We start from the raw sequence: 18666 nt of genomic DNA on the forward strand, positions 1-18666 counted from the left end.
GGAGATGCAATGTTTTGAAACTGATCCTCTCATTTACATTCACATTTTTGGCATTTAGCAGATGCCTTTATCCAAAAGCGGCTTACAACAAATATATTTGTCTAAGTAAGTGAATCATCTATCCATCGGTCATCGCAAGAAAAGTAATCTCTGCTCGGGCCAGAGGCCATTGGCAGTCATAATGCTAGAAGAAGGGTTTTGTGGCTCCTTTATTTTTATTCTTTTTTTTTATATACAGTAGAGAAACTGAACAGGGGGATGGTGAGCTTTCAAAGGGGACAGTTAAGGTGTAGCCTGAAGAGATGGGTCTAAAGTCTATGGCGGAAGATAGGGATTGCTCTCATACTAGACACTTCCAAGCGCACTGACTGCCCCCAATTGGGATACTGTCATTTCATTTGAACCACATAGAATGTGTACTGCCTACCTGTATAGCAAGTTAACAAAACAGACATTCATACTGTACAGTGAAAAAAACATTTTCGAATGGATATGCATGGATGTAGAAGATGTTAACCATCTCTACAGTACACCTGTTGTTGTAAACCACAGTAGGTTGACACAGGACCAGTGTTGGGCACGTTACTTTAAAAAAGTAATTAGTTATAGTTACTAGTTACTTATCCCAAAAGGTAACTGAGTTAGTAACTGAATTACTTCATTATAAAAGTAACTAGTTCACTAGTAACTCATCTTACGCAGCGGGGGTAACCCGACACCACTAAGCTATCGGACTGACAGACTGTTAAAACTGTAAGTCTTGCGTTCGTTGTGTGGGAGCGGGTGAGATACAATTGACTGTGATTGAGCTGAACTGAACTTTTAGGGCTTTGATGAACTGTTGAGTTGATGTTTTGAGAGTTCTTTGTTTATTGTGACAATACAGTACCTCCTGAATTGCAACACATGTCCTTTGTGTACTCATTTTCGTCTGTTGTGCAATGCTATAATATTACAATATTCTATTCACCTGTGTATAACAAAAAAGGGTTCATGTTTTGATGCATGTAGCGCTTGTAACGGTAACTTGACTAAAGACTGACTAAACCAACCCCACACTAACTAAAATTGTCAGGCCTCGCCCTGACTGGCACCCCGGACAACGAAGTCAACGAGCAAAACCGTTACATAAAAATGGCACCCCAGGTGGGACTCGAACCCACAATCCCTGGCTTTTTCATACAGGAAATGTATTCTGTGCTGCTATTTCAAAAGGCGTGCGAGAATAAGGGGAGAATGGAGGCCACCCAGCAGATAATCAGTGACTCATTATTGGAGGAGGTGTCAGAGGATGAGAAGAAGGATGCGGATAGAGGAGAGCCACTGGCTAAACTCAAGGTGTTCAAAAACGAGCATGTCCCCGAGACAGAGCTGCCCCTCTACCTGGGAGAGAACGTGGTGGGTCGCGAACCAGCCTCTTGCACCCTGCCCCTCGTCGCTCGCTCCATATCCAAGCAGCACACCGCCATCTCCATCTCTGTCTTCCATGGTAACCGTCGCCGTGGCAGCGTCGAAATGGAGGCCCTGGTATGGGACATGGGGAGCATGAACGGGACGCGTAAAGGCCGGATCAAACTCACCCCTCACGTCCGCTATGCCCTCAGCGAGGGGGAGAGTCTGGTGCTGGCTGACATTCCCTGCCAGTACGTCAGCTGTGCATTGGACAAAATGGCAGGACGTCAGGAGGAGGAGATGCGGAGGAGCCCTGCGAATGGAGGAGCTGGAGTGGGAAGGAGGACAGATGTAAAAGGGAAGGCCGCCCAGCTTCAAAAGAACACCACCAGGGGCCAAGGTTTGGCAACAGCAGAGACAAGTGCAGAGACTGAGAGAGGGGCTGAGGGAGGAGGCATCAGTGGAGAAGTGGGCACACCTGGTGTGTCGATGAAGCGGGGTGGAGAGGGTAAGACTCCGGCTCGAACCAAACCTCTCTCCTTTGAACCAACTCCAACACAGCCAGAGAAAACGCTCGTGCCAGACTCCGAATCTGACTCTGACGGAGAGCGAGAGCGACGGAGCAGACGAGGAAAGTTCTTAGTGTCTGATTCTGACTCCCACGTATCTAGTCCTACCTGCTCTACATTCCTAAGTCCCACAAACAAAGTCATTCCAGAGAGTGAGGATGAGAGCCCCATCACCCCCAGCTCCAGCTTTAGTGATGAGGAGTCCTTCATAGTTTATATTTATCCAAAAGCGGCTTACAACAAATATATTTGTCTAAGTAAGTGAATCATCTATCCATCGGTCATCGCAAGAAAAGTAATCTCTGCTCGGGCCAGAGGCCATTGGCAGTCATAATGCTAGAAGAAGGGTTTTGTGGCTCCTTTATTTTTATTCTTTTTTTTTATATACAGTAGAGAAACTGAACAGGGGGATGGTGTGCTTTCAAAGGGGACAGTTAAGGTGTAGCCTGAAGAGATGTTTCTAAAGTCTATGGCGGAAGATAGGGATTGCTCTCATACTAGACACTTCCAAGCGCACTGACTGCCCCCAATTGGGATACTGTCATTTCATTTGAACCACATAGAATGTGTACTGCCTACCTGTATAGCAAGTTAACAAAACAGACATTCATACTGTACAGTGAAAAAAACATTTTCGAATGGATATGCATGGATGTAGAAGATGTTAACCATCTCTACAGTACACCTGTTGTTGTAAACCACAGTAGGTTGACACAGGACCAGTGTTGGGCACGTTACTTTTAAAAAGTAATTAGTTATAGTTACTAGTTACTTATCCCAAAAGGTAACTGAGTTAGTAACTGAATTACTTCATTATAAAAGTAACTAGTTACTAGGGAAAGTAACTATTGCGTTACTTTTTACCACGGTGCAGTGGGCTAGCCGTGGTGTCAGTCAGCCAAATGTGACAAGGAAAAGCTTACCCACTGCCAGATTAGAAGAGAAATGTGCCATCTAGGGGACCAAAGTGTCCCTATCAGGAAGAAAATAATTTGGATTTTTTTTCTGAGCAGGTTTCAGCAGGGAACTTTTCATATTTATTGCACTTCAACAGACCACAACTGGTATACAGTACATACTGTACTTCAAGTATTTTCTTCATTACAAAAGTAAACATTTAACAATATGAAGTGCTTTTAAATCTTTGTTGTGTAAATGAAATAAATCAAACTGTCACACAACTTCAGACAACTGGTAGACAGACTGTAACTTCAAGTATTTTCAACACAACAAAAGTAAACAGTTAAACAATATGAAGTGCTTTTAAAATCTTGTTTTATTTATATTCTCCCGTTGCCTCTGGTTCTTGTCCCCCTGGTTTATCATAGTGTTACTCACCATGTCCCCTAGATTCTATATGGGGTTGTAACAAGTGGGGGCTCATCTGGGATGGGTGGACAAGGATAAAAGCGTCGGGTTTGTTAGGATCAATTTACGTTTATTGGATAAAGGATTTTGTTAGTGTTGACCTTGTCTCCGGTGGCTATCGTGGTGAGTATTGCTGTCTGGATGTCTGTGGTCTAGCCTTCAATAAGCATTGTGCAACTTCCTCTGTCAGATTAGGTGGGTGTCCAGCTAGACTGTATCAGTTTTTCCTTCGGGCACCCTGTTATTATTTTGCCTTTGTTATTTTCGGAGCGAATCCTGGGTGGGGATAGAGTTCCCTGTTGGAGGCAGGCGTTTCAGGGTCTTCGGGCCACTGAAGTTTAGCCTTTAAAGTCGCCTCGTGCCCGGCAAACTCCAGAAGACAGGTAGTAATAGTTTTGGGCTAGGTAGGACAGGGGAAGTTGTTTTCGGAAGGCTGGGCTTGTGTTTACATGTCATGTGTGTGGTATCCGGCATCAATGGTCATCTCGTTGCTACCGGTGGATAAGGTCAGGAAGTGAATGAATGAATTGTGATAACTAAGCTACTTGTTTTTAGCAAAAACCAAATAAATAATATGCATCAGTCAATACAAAAATAAAGACTTTTAAAGAACCAAAAGTTTTATAGAACTTTTACAGAAACTAGTGCCAAATGGCTGCTTAGTCTGCAGATAAACAGAATGACACAAGGCACATAGTAGGCTACACTAGTATGCTTAATAAAGCAATTGAAAAGGGCTGGGCTCTCGTATGCGAGTGGTGTAGCCCATATATGCATTGTGCGCATATTATGTGCATATACGACACGCGTTTCTGTTAACTGTTTTCGTTCCCTCATCGCTGTATTCAATGCCAAAATCATATTCCTTCCATACAGCGTGCTTGCAATGGTGAATCTTAAGGTGACTTATGAGATTCGTTGTGTTGTAACTCCTTTGCCCTCCTCTCCGAACTTTTGTCGAACATGTATTGCAAATTGCAAACGCACTATCTGCCTCAGAAACTTTGAAGAATGTCCACACCGGGGAAGACATGTTTCGCTCTCGTCTATACACTGCGTGGCTGTAAGCAGGCGCAGCAGCATGAGCACGTCAACCGGAACCAGAAATATTTCCGGCTTCATATTATCGGCTCTATATCGGCTAAAATTTAATAAAACCGATAAATATTTAATAACATTAATTTCCCATTATCGGGCCGCTAAATATCGGTGCCGATAATATCGTGCATCCCTAATTATGGGTGTACAACTGAATACAAAATCACCCAAAGAAAAGTATCTTTTTCGAATAAGTTATTGTATTTTTGTATTGATTATTTTCATTAAAGATGATAATTTTAATAACAATCAAGCAACATTTACATTTTTATTCATTCAGGGTAGACCCAACACAACAAACCATTTTTGTTTTGTTTTTTGTTGTTGTTGTTGTTTTGTTTTGTTTAACAGTTAAAAAATCTTTAATTTGCAACCACAAATTTGTATGCACTTTGTATATTGATGAGCTGAATACAAATGTGCCTCCCCTCCCTTCAGTCCAGTAGATAAGAGCCTAAAAAAAAACCTCATTGTTCACTTTTGAAAGTATGCATGAAAATCAGCACATTATGTATCATTTTTCACACTGAGCAAAATCTGATAGTGCCAATTTAGCCTGACCTTTTTGGAGCCTGCAGCACCACCTAGAGGTTAAAGCCAGAATATAAATGCATACAGCTTAACAATTATACATATTTACATTTGGGTTCCAATTCGGTATAAGAACCACTGGGAGAAGTGCTACCTATCCTTCTTCAGTCTTCCTCTTCCTGGTTCCTCTACAACAAACCAATTCTAACCACTTTCTCAGAAATCAAGTAGTTCAGGGCTTCTCTTAAGCCAGTTGTTGAATGTAAAAAATGGGGAGAAGGCGTGTCAGCCTCCAGCATAGGTGTGTGTCCTCAACACTTCTCATGCATAACTACTACTAGTGCAGCGTAAACTAACATTCTACCTGACATAACCTGTCTGGCTGGCCTGCCTACCTGTAGCTCTCTAACCCTGTAGCTGCCCTGTAGCCCTCTAACCCTGTAGCTGGCTGACCTGCCTTGTAGCTAGCGACCACTCACCTCTGAACTCATCTTAACTTTCGGCTCCGTCGCTCCGTCGAGCAACGCCATGCTGAAGCTAATATTCACAGGATTACAAGCTGCAGTAATTTGATGACGAAATGGTGATGCATTATGGGTGTACAACTGAATACAAAATCACCCAAAGAAAAGTATCTTTTTCGAATATAAGTTATTGTATTTTTGTATTGATTATTTTAATTAAAGATGATAATTTTAATAACAATCAAGCAACATTTACATTTTTATTCATTCAGGGTAGACCCAACCAGGGTTCGAGTTATAAGCTGAGCTTTGTGGGGGTCTCCAAAATAACAGTGCGAAATGTTCAATTTTTGATAGTCTTGAAGACATCCTCCATGGCAAGAGGTATCACTCCTGGAGTAAGATTGCTTCCCATCATGGTGAAAGTCTTCCCAGATGAAGTTTGTCCATAAGCAAATATTGTTCAAAAAGTTGTATCCTTCAACTGTGGAGACAACAAGAGGTTTTGCAATGTCCTGGTACAGCTGATCAGTTGTTTCTTCAGCACTAAATACTCTGTCGAAACTAGGGCTGGGCAAACGATCAACATTTCTTTTTCGATAATCACAAGAATTAACGATCAATTATTGATTAATTGATAAGCTTTTTTTTCATTAAAACAACGCCTAGGGCAGAAATAACATTTCTGTACGTTATTCTTGATTTCTATGCCCCTGGTTATGGAACGTCGCGATGGAATAGGATATGCTGGCTCGACTATTTGCATGAGCGCACGAAATCCTCTACCCTCGACAAAACTGAGCGGCAGAATATATCTGTTTCGATTAATTTGCAGATGGCCATCGTTACTTTCTCTTCTCGTTGTGCATCACACCTCCTGCGTATTAGATGAGACGTGATGGAGGGCTGAGAAGGTAGCGAAGGAGCAATCAGGGTCGGATGTACTGTTTGCAGGTGGTATTTCATCGGGGTCGTCGTCGTGTTGTATTTATATGTCACTGCGCAGTGTTTGCAATGAGCGGCGTAACTTGTTGCATCATGCCGTACTGCGTTGCAAAATTCAATGCGAAGGCAAATGCAAAGTTCATTTCTCACACATAACGTGGACAAACTAATTTCCACTCAATTTATTAATGATTATCGAGCAAAATATTTTGTGATCGACCAAGATCCTTATCAATCAATTATCGATCGTCGATCATTGATGCCCACCCCTAGTCGAAACTAAAGTTTTTAGTAAGATTTCCATCGTCAACCTGATGAATTGAATGCTTATCAGTTTTCCAATACAACTTCACTGGCTCTGCACTGTCTGCAACAGCTTCCTCCCTTTGTATAAGAGGGCGAACCCTTACAGACACTTTGACTGCAGATTCTTCCGCCATCGTACTGACACTACTGCCGTAGTGCTAAAGGGAATGTCAGTTAACATGGTGGCTATGCATTTTCATTGCTTACCGGAGCTCTCAATGAGCGACCGCAAAACAGACAGGGCTCTTCACGTTCACTCTCACACAGGATTCAGCTCCTGACAAACCAAACGACTTATTAATAGTTGATGAGTGGATTAATCATGAATTTGTGCCTTGGTGTCGTGTTTTCATACCGGGAGATCGTTCAGTTCTCTTCTCGAATGTTCTTCTTAACGTCTGAGCGAAATTGGACGGAAAGCGGAAAGGGCACGTTGCGATTCATCAACACTGCAGTATAATGCGCATGTGCCATCTAGTGGTGGGACACGAAATTGCAATTCCAGACAGATTCAGGTTTATTGTAGTAGCCATATGTTTCATGTGGGCTACATTCTCCCCTCCTGAATTCATGGACTGGACTTATCTCCTATGGCTGTTAAAGAGACATACACACAGACACAGACAACCAGGCTACTCATAGCCGTCACACTCCCCCCCCCTTAAGACACAAACCCTTTTTTTTTTTTATATAAAAAATGTCAAAAGGCATTTTAATTTTTAAACATTTAATAAAATCTGTTTCCTTGACAATCTAACCTACGTCAAAGCACATGTGCACATTCAAGCTCTTCCTGTGAGCATAACCTCTTTCTTGACCAGAGGTTTGTTCCAATTAACCCACCGTGTCATGTCCGGAATACTGCGTCATACACAGACACATCAGATATCAGTTCCTTTTCTGGTAATGAAGGTCAGTTTGGAATCTATCAGAGGTTTACAGTTTCTATACATGACCAACCTAAAACATATGTGGATAATGGTATTGTATGGTATGCGAAATATAACCACTCCTTAACGCACATTATGATTTCATAATTTGGTCTAATATTATTAACACTACAGATCTTCCATGCTGAAGAAAACCTTATCAGGAGGCTCAGGGAGGGTTAAAGGTCAAAAGATTAATAGTAAATCCTGTGAGAGTAGTGAGTGGTTATATTGAATCTAAAAACCTTCGACTGCATTTCAACCCTTCATAGTCATTCCCATATGACAAACATGGCATTTTGATTGTCTTCATTTTATTTTGACAGAAATACATCAAAATATTTGAATATACAGTATCAAAACAAATACAGTATCAAAACAAATTCAGAAAACCATGACAAAGTCGAACATTTCCTTTTAAACAAACATTTCAATAACACAAGTGGTGAGCAAAAAAACGTTTAGATTGTTTCCAATTTTCCTCATCCTAATATGAATGATGTAAAATTGAACTGAAAAAAAGAGATCATGAACAGAAAAGTGCCACAAATACCAAAGTAGAAATTGCCTTCCAAAAAGTGCTGCCTCTGGGTAACCACCAATTTTGCAGCGCACAACATCTCTGTAAGGAAAATAAACCAAAACTTTGATGGGCTAACTCATCGACTACTTTGTAGTCATTATAGTTGATATCAAAAAGCTGTGACAGATCTTTGGGTAAGTTTACTCCCAAGTATCTGATATGTGACAAGTCCCAACAAAGATTATACTTTGCAGAGAGTTCCAGTGAGGGGGTATAATTGAATGTCATGACCTGAGTTTTATGCACGAATACTCCCCATACGTGTCCAACATATTCATCAACAGGGGCAGCCCCGAACCTGGATCCTTGATTGTGACTAGCACATCATCCGCGTATAGACCTATCTTGTACTCCATATCCCCTATAGGTATACCCTTCAGTCCCGTCTCCTGTCGTATTGCCTGAGCCAGAGGTTCAATGAATAAGCTAAAGAGACTGGGACTGGCCGGACAGCCCTGCCTACAGCCCCGTTGCAGAGTTATAGAGTTAGAAAGACTACCATTGACCTTTATCCTTGCAGTAGGAGAAGAGTAAAGTGCTTGAATACAGCGTATAAAATCGTCACTAAAGCCAAATCTGTTCATTACTAAGTATACAAATTCCCACCCTACTGAATCAAAAGCTTTTTCAGCGTCCAAACTAAGAATAACAGCACTAACTTTTTTCTTATTAATCTTCTCAATCACATGCAGAGCTCTCCTTATATTATCCTGGGCTTGTCTGTTCTTTATGAATCCTGTCTGATCTTCATCTATTAACAGAGGCATTGCTGTTTCCATCCTCTTCGTTAAAATGGTAGCATAAAGCTTGTAGTCGCCGTTTAAAACACTGATGGGCCTATATCCTTTACAATCCATCTTATCCTTCCCTTCCTTAGGTATAACTGATATGAAGGCCTCCCTCCAAGAAGGGGGCGGGGAGCCTCCCTTAAGAACATGGTTAAAGCATGTCTCTAACAAGGGGAGTAGGTGTTCTCTCATAGACTTGTACCACTCTGGGGGGAACCCATCTGTGCCAGGTGACTTATTAGTGTTCAGACTTGAGATAGCTTTATCTATTTCCTCTTTTGTTATTGGTGAGATAAGTTTAGAATTAATTTCTTTTCCAATAGTCGGGAGGTCTAAATTATTCAGAAATTCAACTATTGTTTGTCTATCAGCCTGATCCGACTGGGAATATAAAGATTTATAGTAAGTTTCAAATGCTTTTTGTATACCTTCCAGACTACTGGTAACCTTATTCGTAACAGGGTGTCTGATCTTATGAATAGTGTTTTCTGCCTGTTGTTTTTTAAGCCGCCAAGCCAGCAATTTTGCTGCTTTGGGCCCTGCCTCATAATATCTTTGTTTCATAAACCTTGTGTTTTTCTCTACTTCCTCACTAAGTATTTTATCGATTTCCTGCTTGACAGCCCTAATCTGGTGTATTGTAGAGCGCTCTTTGTTAACCACATGCGTTTGTTCCAGGTCTCTCAATTTATCCTGCAGGTCTGATAATCTTTTAGTTTTTAACTTTTCACGTTCACTCTCACACAGGATTTAGCTCCTGACAAACCAAACGACTTATTAATAGTTGATATGAGTGGATTAATCATGAATTTGTGTCCTTTGTGTCGTGTTTTCATACCGGGAGATCGTTCAGTTCTCTTCTCGAATGTTCTTCTTAACGTCTGAGCGAAATTGGACGTAAAGCGGAAAAGGCACGTTGCGATTAATCAACACTGCAGTATAATGCGCATGTGCCATCTAGTGGTGGGACACGAAATTGCAATTCCAGACAGATTCAGGTTTATTGTAGTAGCCATATGTTCATGTGGGCTACATTCTCCCCTCCTGAATTCCTGGACTGGACTTATCTCCTATGGCTGTTAAAGAGACATACACACAAACACACAGACACAGACAACCAGGCTACTCATAGCCGTCACACTCCCCCCCTTAAGACACAAACCCTTTTCTTTTTTTCTTTTTTTTTTTTAAATATAAAAAATGTCAAAAGGCATTTTAATTTTTAAACATTTAATAAAATCTGTTTCCTTGACAATCTAACCTACGTCAAAGCACATGTGCACATTCAAGCTCTTCCTGTGAGCATAACCTCTTTCTTGACCAGAGGTTTGTTCCAATTAACCCACCGTGTCATGTCCGGAATACTGCGTCATACACAGACACATCAGATATCAGTTCCTTTTCTGGTAATGAAGGTCAGTTTGGAATCTATCAGAGGTTTACAGTTTCTATACATGACCAACCTAAAACATATGTGGATAATGGTATTGTATGGTATGCGAAATATAACCACTCCTTAACGCACATTATGATTTCATAATTTGGTCTAATATTATTAACACTACAGATCTTCCATGCTGAAGAAAACCTTATCAGGAGGCTCAGGGAGGGTTAAAGGTCAAAAGATTAATAGTAAATCCTGTGAGAGTAGTGAGTGGTTATATTGAATCTAAAAACCTTCGACTGCATTTCAACCCTTCATAGTCATTCCCATATGACAAACATGGCATTTTGATTGTCTTCATTTTATTTTGACAGAAATACATCAAAATATTTGAATATACAGTATCAAAACAAATACAGTATCAAAACAAATTCAGAAAACCATGACAAAGTCAAACATTTCCTTTTAAACAAACATTTCAATAACACAAGTGGTGAGCAAAAAAAACGTTTAGATTGTTTCCAATTTTCCTCATCCTAATATGAATGATGTAAAATTGAACTGAAAAAAAGAGATCATGAACAGAAAAGTGCCACAAATACCAAAGTAGAAATTGCCTTCCAAAAAGTGCTGCCTCTGGGTAACCACCAATTTTGCAACGCACAACATCTCTGTAAGGAAAATAAACCAAAACTTTGATGGGCTAACTCAGGGGTCGGCAACCCAAAATGTTGAAAGAGCCATATTGGACCAAAAAAACAAAAAACTAATCTGTCTGGAGCCGCAAAAAAATTAAAGCCTTATATAAGTCTTATAATGAAGACAACACATGCTGTAAGTGTCTATATTAGCTATATTAGCCTACTATCAAAAAAAATGACTAGGTAGGCTACAAATACATAATGAGCATTCATGATTAAATGTTTATTTTCGCTGCAGCGCACCCTGGAGAGAATGACGCACCACGTGACTACTCTGCTGTACGACGGTGCTTTAAGTTTAACTTCCATTACAATATTAATGTATTATGTTTCGTTGCATTGATGAAATTATAGAATTACAATAAAGAAATCACATTTTTGATGTGATTTTTATTTTGAGGATTCGAAAAAACAACAACAAAATGGAACGTGCATAATAGGCCTCCTGTAATTTCAGACCTCCCCATGGAATACAATGCAGTCCTCTTCAACCCTCAATAATACAATACGAATACAACATATAAGTCGAATACAATACAATCCTCTTCTCTTTTCCCCCTTATCTGGGCAAACAGTGCAATAAAACGCAGCCTGCAGTTAAAACGCAGCCTGCAATTATAAACAATAAAACAGCCGCCTTTTGAAAAGGTAAAGTATATTATATATTTAAATAATACAGTTTAAGTTCGATTTCTGTGCATTATCCTCTTCTCTTTAGTTTTCTGCCAATGCCAAGTAAGTCAGTGCTAGAACTGAAGTGAAGTGAACTGAACAGAACTACTAGTCAAGGGTAAAACACAGCAGCAAAACACAGCAGCATCCTCTTCTCTTTTGCCATGGCCCATCAGGAAGTGGTACAGGTTGCAGTGGACCTGGACGTGGCTTTGCTGTCTTGTCATTTGACTGGCACAAGTGGCAGGCACGGATAGCACTGAGCACCTGATCATCCATTTTAGGCCACCAGTACAGTTCACAAAGTCTCTGTTTGGTCCGCACCACTCCTTGGTGGGACTCGTGAGCAATGGAGATCAGTGCAGGGCGGAGAGCGTCAGGGACAAGCACTCTGGAGCCTCGAAATATGAAGCTGTCCTTCACAGACAGCTCATGGCGGAGTGGGTATTATGGTAGCAAGACAGGGTCGAGACCTTTAGAGGAAGGAGGCCAACCACTTGAGATGATGACGCGGAGCATTGTGAGCTCGGGACATGAGGCACAGGCAGAGTCCAGGTCAGCAGCAGAGAGAGACTCACTAGTAGAGGTGAGAAGAGCAACGTACTCCGTGTCGTCTTCAGCCGGAGCAGATGCAGCAGGCAGAGGTAAGCGAGACATGCAGTCGGCAGGTGCGTTGTCAGAGCCTGGACGGTAGGTGACATCGTAGTTGTAGGACATGAGACGGGCAGACCATCTTGCAACACGTAGATGAGCGCGACCGACACCCTTTGTAGTCATCAGTGTCGTGAGCGCTTGGTGGTCCGTCTTCAGAGTGAAACGGCGTCCCCACAAGTAAGTGCGCCACCGCTCCACAGCCCAGACGCAGGCCAGGGCTTCCTTTTCCACAACAGCATATTTGCGCTCAGCAGCAGAGAGAGTTCGAGATGCAAACGCAACAGTTCTCTCAACGTTGTCAGGGCCCACTTGTGACATCACAGCACCCAACCCGTAGTCAGATGCATCTGTAGATATGATAGTGTGCAGTGCAGGATCAAACAATGCTAGGGCTTGGCTCTTTACCAGCAGTTGCTTGACCCTTTCATAACTGGCTTGTGCTTCGTCAGTCCACTGAAATGCACTGTCCGTCTGTCTCAGGCATGCTCGCATAGGTTCCACCCCAGTGGCATGGTTGGGCAGGAACTTAGAGTACCAGGAGAGCAAGCCGAGGAAGGAACGCAGTGTAGTAGCGTCAGTGGGTGCTGGAGCCTCAGCGATGGCCTGTATGCGTACAGTGTCTGGAAGCAGACCATCAGCAGAGACAGTGTGACCCAGGAATGGTAGACTGGGCTCACGGAAACGGCATTTGTCGTTATTAAGCTGCAAGCCAGCAGATTTCAGACGTTGCAGGGTAACTTTAAGAGCCTCGTCATGTGTGTGCCTGTCACTGCCATGTATGATGACATCATCAATGTAGTACTCCACACCCGGCAGGTCAGCGAGAATGATGCTCATCATCTTCTGAAAGGCAGCTGGCGCTGATGCCAGTCCATATGGCACACGGCAGAACCGATACAGTCCATCATGGGTGATGAATGCCGTTAGGTCGCGTGACTCCTCAGCAAGAGGCACCTGGTAGTAGGCGTTAGCCAGGTCGATGGATGAGAAGATGGTGGAGCCTTTCAGGCTGGAAAGGAGCTCATCCATATGAGGCAGTGGAAAGGCGTCAATAATGACCCCCTTATTGGGCTCACGCAGGTCGACACACATCCTTATTTTTCCAGTCTTCTTTTGTATGACGACAATGGGGGACACCCAAGCAGAGGCGTCGACAGGTTCGATCACTCCAGCAGCGAGTAAGCGCTTCAGTTCATCAGAAACTGCGTCTCTGACAGACAGCGGTAGCCGGCGCAGCTTTTGGCGTACCGGTGTGACAGAGGAATCGAAAACAAAACAAAACAAAACAAAAAACACTGTACAGGTACAAGGAAAAACAATAATTCTTAAACATATGTTACATTAACAAAAAACTAGCTGCCTCTCCTTTCTTTTTCTTACAATTTTGTCTAATTGCTTCTCTTAACTGTAAAGTTTCAAGTTTCCTGTACAATTTACTCTACTGTGGGGGGAAAAATGCCAAATGTTCACCGGGGTACAGGAAGCTGCCATTGTAAACTTGGTTTTGGCAAATAATGAAATCAGATTACGAGAAATTCAAAGCCACTAGTAGCAGTAGCCATCTACCATCTACTGAAGTGTACTGGATAACAATACCAGTACATAACAGTGTACTGGTATTGTTAACATTCAAAAACATGATTCTATTTCTGGACAAAAACTGCAAAGAAAAAGAAAAGAAAAGAAAATTGGAATATCACCTAACATAATACATGTATTTTTTCATTTCATTTATTAATCTGATAAATAGATGTTGTAAAATGTAAAGTGTGTCGGCCTACGTACCTATTCCTGACTGAATTAGCTGGAGGTGGTCAGAGAGGACTAGTAACCACACAGAGGGAATGACACATGCATAAGGAGGATGAGGGAATGCATGAGATGATCACATATTATCATATTGACATCACCCATGTCTATCTATCTGTAGGGTCTATCTAACTGGAGGGGTCTATCTATCTGTAGGATCTATCTATCTGTAGGGTCTATCTAACTGGAGGGGTATATCTATCTGTAGAGGTCTATCTGATGAGGAGGATGAGGAGTAGTTTAGGACTGGAAAAAAACCCGAATAAACTGACATAATATGAAAACAATCGGATTTCTCCTCTTTCTTCTACAGATTTTGTCCAGAAATAGAATCAATATGTTTTTGTTGCAAAGTTACAGTTGTCTGGTGAGTTGTAGTTTTTGTAGGAATATGTAGTTTTTGTTGAAATTCAGTCAGGAATAGGTACGTAGGCCGACACACGTTACATGTTACAACATCTATTTATCAAATTAATAAATTACATGAAAAAATACATGTATATGTTAGGTGATATTCAAATGTTCAGCTTTTTTATTTATTTATTTATTTTGCCGTTTTTGTCCAGAAATAGAATCAACATGTTTTTGAATGTTAACAATACCAGTACACTGTGCATACGTTGCACTGATTCAAAACAGGTTAATTCGTCTGTTCTTGTGTTTGCTTGCAAACACTTTTATAAAGTCATCCATGTTCAATGCCTTAGCTCGTCTTGATTCAATGCTTAGCACACCTAAATGGCTTAGCCTGCTGTCTAGCATGGTTGTCCGCAAATGATTTTTAATGAGCTTTAGAGCTGAAAAGCTCCGCTCACAGCCAGCGCTGCTGACTGGAAGGGTTACAGCTATTTTGCAAAGTCTGAAAAGCTCATGAAAAACATCTGGGTATTGCTCTAAAAACACAGTTAAGTCTAAAGTGCTTGTCAACTGTACAGCCCCACTCTCTGCCTTCATTTTCAAAATTCTCCTAGCTTGGTGAAGCTGATGAGTAAGATCTTCACGGTCACATCCATATGTTTCACTTAAGCCAAATACCTGGTCATCCTGCAGGAAGGTATGGCTTTTAGGATGTAGGGCCTGTATGCCTTTCATTATTAAGCAGTTTGGTTTTGAGAACCTTCTGTTAATTTCACCGATTAGTGAATCAAGGATGGGGTAGAGTAGTCTCTGTCTGAATGCGTCTTTATCATAATGACCCTGTCGCAGACCTATAGTACATGTCACATAAGACCCACCAAGCCTGGAGCTAACTTTTCGTGACCTCTTCTCACCATCCTGAATAGCAGCTATATTGCACTGTTTGGCTGTTTCTTCTATGTCGTGCCACAGTTGATCACAAAATGTCTCAGTCCTGTACTCCTGAAACGTATCACAAAGTGACTCTACCATGTCCACTGCCATAGCCAAGTCAACAGAAGGTGACTGTAGTAAGTCAGAAAGGAGCTTTGTGTTTCCAAACAGTTTTCTGAAGGTTGCAAGGAGGCCAATGAAGGTCAGGTCAATCTGTGCAAGCAAACCTCGAGCATCAATGGATCTGTCTCTATGATTTTCTGTGCATATATCTTGAAGAACACGCAACATGGCTGGTAACCTATCCATCAAGTTCCTGCAAGCCAATGCTCTACATGCCCATCTTGTGTCACTTAGTTTTACCAACTCCCTGGCCTGGCCACCATACATCTCCTTTTGAACACCAAGCCATTTCTGGTGCACATAAGATCCAGACATGTACACATAGATCTTCTCAAGACGTGAGAAGAAGCAATCAGCCTCTGGGACTGACTTTACAGTGTCAACTAAGACCAGGTTCAGACTCTCTGGAGATTTCTTGATTTCCAAGGCGTTGCTCTCCATATTCTCTGGAGATTTCTTAATTTCCCACCAGTTCCCAGGGCTGTTTCTACAACGTGCGCATTACAGTGTACATAAAACGCATGCTTGGCCTCTGCCTTAATTCTGGCTGCCACACCCGAGTGTTTGCCACTCATCACTGAGGCCCCATCATAGCCTTGCCCAACCAGATTAGACTTGTAGTCGAGGCCATAGTTTTCTAAAGACTGGATGATCATGTCACTAAGCCCCTTAGCATCTAGATGTTGGGCATGTTTGAAATCCAGAAAACGTTCATGGACAGCCCCGTTGTAATAATATCGAACAACCAATGAGAGCTGCTCCTTCTTTTGCAGATCTTTGGTTTCATCAGCAATCACAGAAAAAAACTCACTCTTCTTCACTTCTGCCACAATAGAATCACGCACCATACCAGCTAGGCACTGCAGAATTTCATTCTGGATGGTATTGCTGGTGTATTTTGCATTACCTTGTGCCTTCATTTTGTTGGCTACCAAAGGATTGTGTTTAGCAATCATTTCAAGAATTTCTAAGAAATTCCCTTTGTGCTCTTCAGAGTCACTGTGACCTCTTTGGGCTATATTCTGAGTTGCAGTCAAACGCAATACATCTGCAACTGTTTTTATGTAGCTGCGATTCTCTTGCACTTTTTTTCTGTATTCTTTGTTAATCAGGTCTACTATGGAAGCATCTGTAAGTGCTGCCCTCTTGTACTCATTCAAAGCAAACATGGCATTAGTGTGACACTCAGATTTCTCATGCTACTTGAAGCCACCATCTTTGAACATTGCTTTCTTCCAATTTTAAAAACCTGATTCTGACGTGAAAACAGACTGTGGTGCACTAGGCAGGGAAAAGTGTCTGCAAGGATAACAGTAGGCTGAATCTCTGCTTGGTGAGTATTCAAGCCATGAATGCAGCTGATACCACGGCGGATTGAACGACCTCCTCTTCTCACCTTGGACAGTCTTGGGAAAAATCTTTAGCCGAGGTTGAGTGGGACCTTCTGCTCTTGAGCTTAAGCCTTGTCTGTGAATCTCAACGGTCAGGTCGGTCTGGAGCTGTTTGCTTCTCCTCCTCTCTACCTCCAGATCTGAGGCCCTCTGGTCAGCTCTCTGGTTTGCAGTGGAGAGGAGAGCATCTTTGGCAGCGTTTTCCTCTCGCAGGGCCTCCATCTCAGAGCTCAGGGCCTAGTGTAACGCGGACGCCCTCTCTAGCTGGTCCTGCAGCGCGGCACCCTGACCTCTCTCTGCCTCCAGGGAGGACACAAGCTCCTGGATCTCTCCAACCTTGGCTGCGTTGTCCTCCTGCAGGGCCTGCATTCTAGAGTTGAGGGCTTCGTTCTCCGCCCTCTCCCCTCGGAGGCCCTCTTGTAGCCGGGCGTTCGCCTCCTGAAGCTCCTGGACCTGGGCCTTAGCAGAATCCTGGGGCAGACACATCACATGAAACAGAGGTGTCTAACATTAGCCTGAATGTTGGGTCTTCAATTGAAGCAGCTTATATTTTCTATATACTAATCTAATCAAATATGGGACCTCTCCTAATAATATAGATCAAATCTCACCATTTCTTTTAGGGACGACTGGCAGGGCTCTGAGTAGCTGTCCATGTCAGTGGTGTAGTGGGCAGAGGCCTCATCCTCTATGTCCTCAGCTATAGAGGCCTGCTCCTTGATGTCCTCAACAATGGACGCCTCAGAATCGTCTTCCTGCTCCTTATCAGAGTCCTGGGCATTAGTATGTAGCCAGTGTTTTCAACTAAAGCAGCTTCAGATTATTATTATTATTTATTTTTTTAATCTGATCTAATACCTCTCTTAGAACATGCACTGTATTAACTAGAGTGGATAATATCTCACCGTTTTTTTTAGGAAGGACTTGTCCTCAGCTCTCTGGCTTGGCTCAGGGTAGCTGTCCATAGTGCATTGGGCAGAGGGCTGGTCCTCTATGTCCTCGGCTATAGAGGCCTGTTCCTCGATGTCCTCAACAATGGACACCTCTTCTCCCTGCTCCTTATCAGAATCCTTGGGCAGAAACAATCAATCACATGTATTGTGCTTTTCAAAACACAATTGTCTCAGTGATTTACAATAAGAAGAATACAAACAACATAAACAATAAATACAATACAAACAATATGAACTGTTTAAAGTATCTTCGATAGTCTAGTCTAATCTAGTATGGGACATGTATTCCTGCCAGATTGGGTGAAATCTCACCAGTTTTTTGAGGGATGACTTGTCCTCGGCTCTCTTGCTTGGCTCAGAGTAGAAGTCCGTGCTGCAGCATACAGAGGGCTCGTTGGAGGTGGTGGGGATCAGGTGGAGGAAGGGGGTCTGCGACACCATGGCAGTGGTTTCTGGACACGCCCCTGATGACCAGCAAATAGTTCTCAAAAAATTTCCGCCATGTCTTGAATGGAATGGTGGGCTCACTAGGCGCAGGCAGGAAAAAACAGGGAAACGGCACGTTTACAGCCATTGTAAAAAAACTAGTAAACTCTGATTACTCGTCGCCAATTGTGATGTCCAGACTGGACTTGTAAGTAATAATAAATAGATAGAGAACGTGGTCCATCAAACGCAGGTTTATTCTTTGGCATGAGTATAGCAGCAAACTACTC

The 18666-nt window shown here is 42.3% G+C and overlaps 1 protein-coding gene across 1 annotated transcript; it reads left to right on the top strand.

Moving 5' to 3' along the window:
- Positions 1-1236: 1236 nt before the first annotated feature.
- On the top strand, positions 1237-8590 carry mdc1 (mediator of DNA damage checkpoint 1; the record flags this gene model as incomplete). The annotated part of the gene is made up of 2 exons (XM_080522743.1): positions 1237-2152; positions 8553-8590. The coding sequence occupies 2 exons, from the start codon at positions 1237-1239 to the stop codon at positions 8588-8590; spliced, it is 954 nt and encodes a 317-aa protein (XP_080378869.1).
- Between the last annotated feature and the right edge of the window lie 10076 nt (positions 8591-18666).

The sequence above is a fragment of the Nansenia antarctica genome (assembly GCF_963989245.1).
Source record: "Nansenia antarctica genome assembly, chromosome: 2".
Classification (NCBI taxonomy): Eukaryota; Metazoa; Chordata; class Actinopteri; order Argentiniformes; family Microstomatidae; genus Nansenia; species Nansenia antarctica.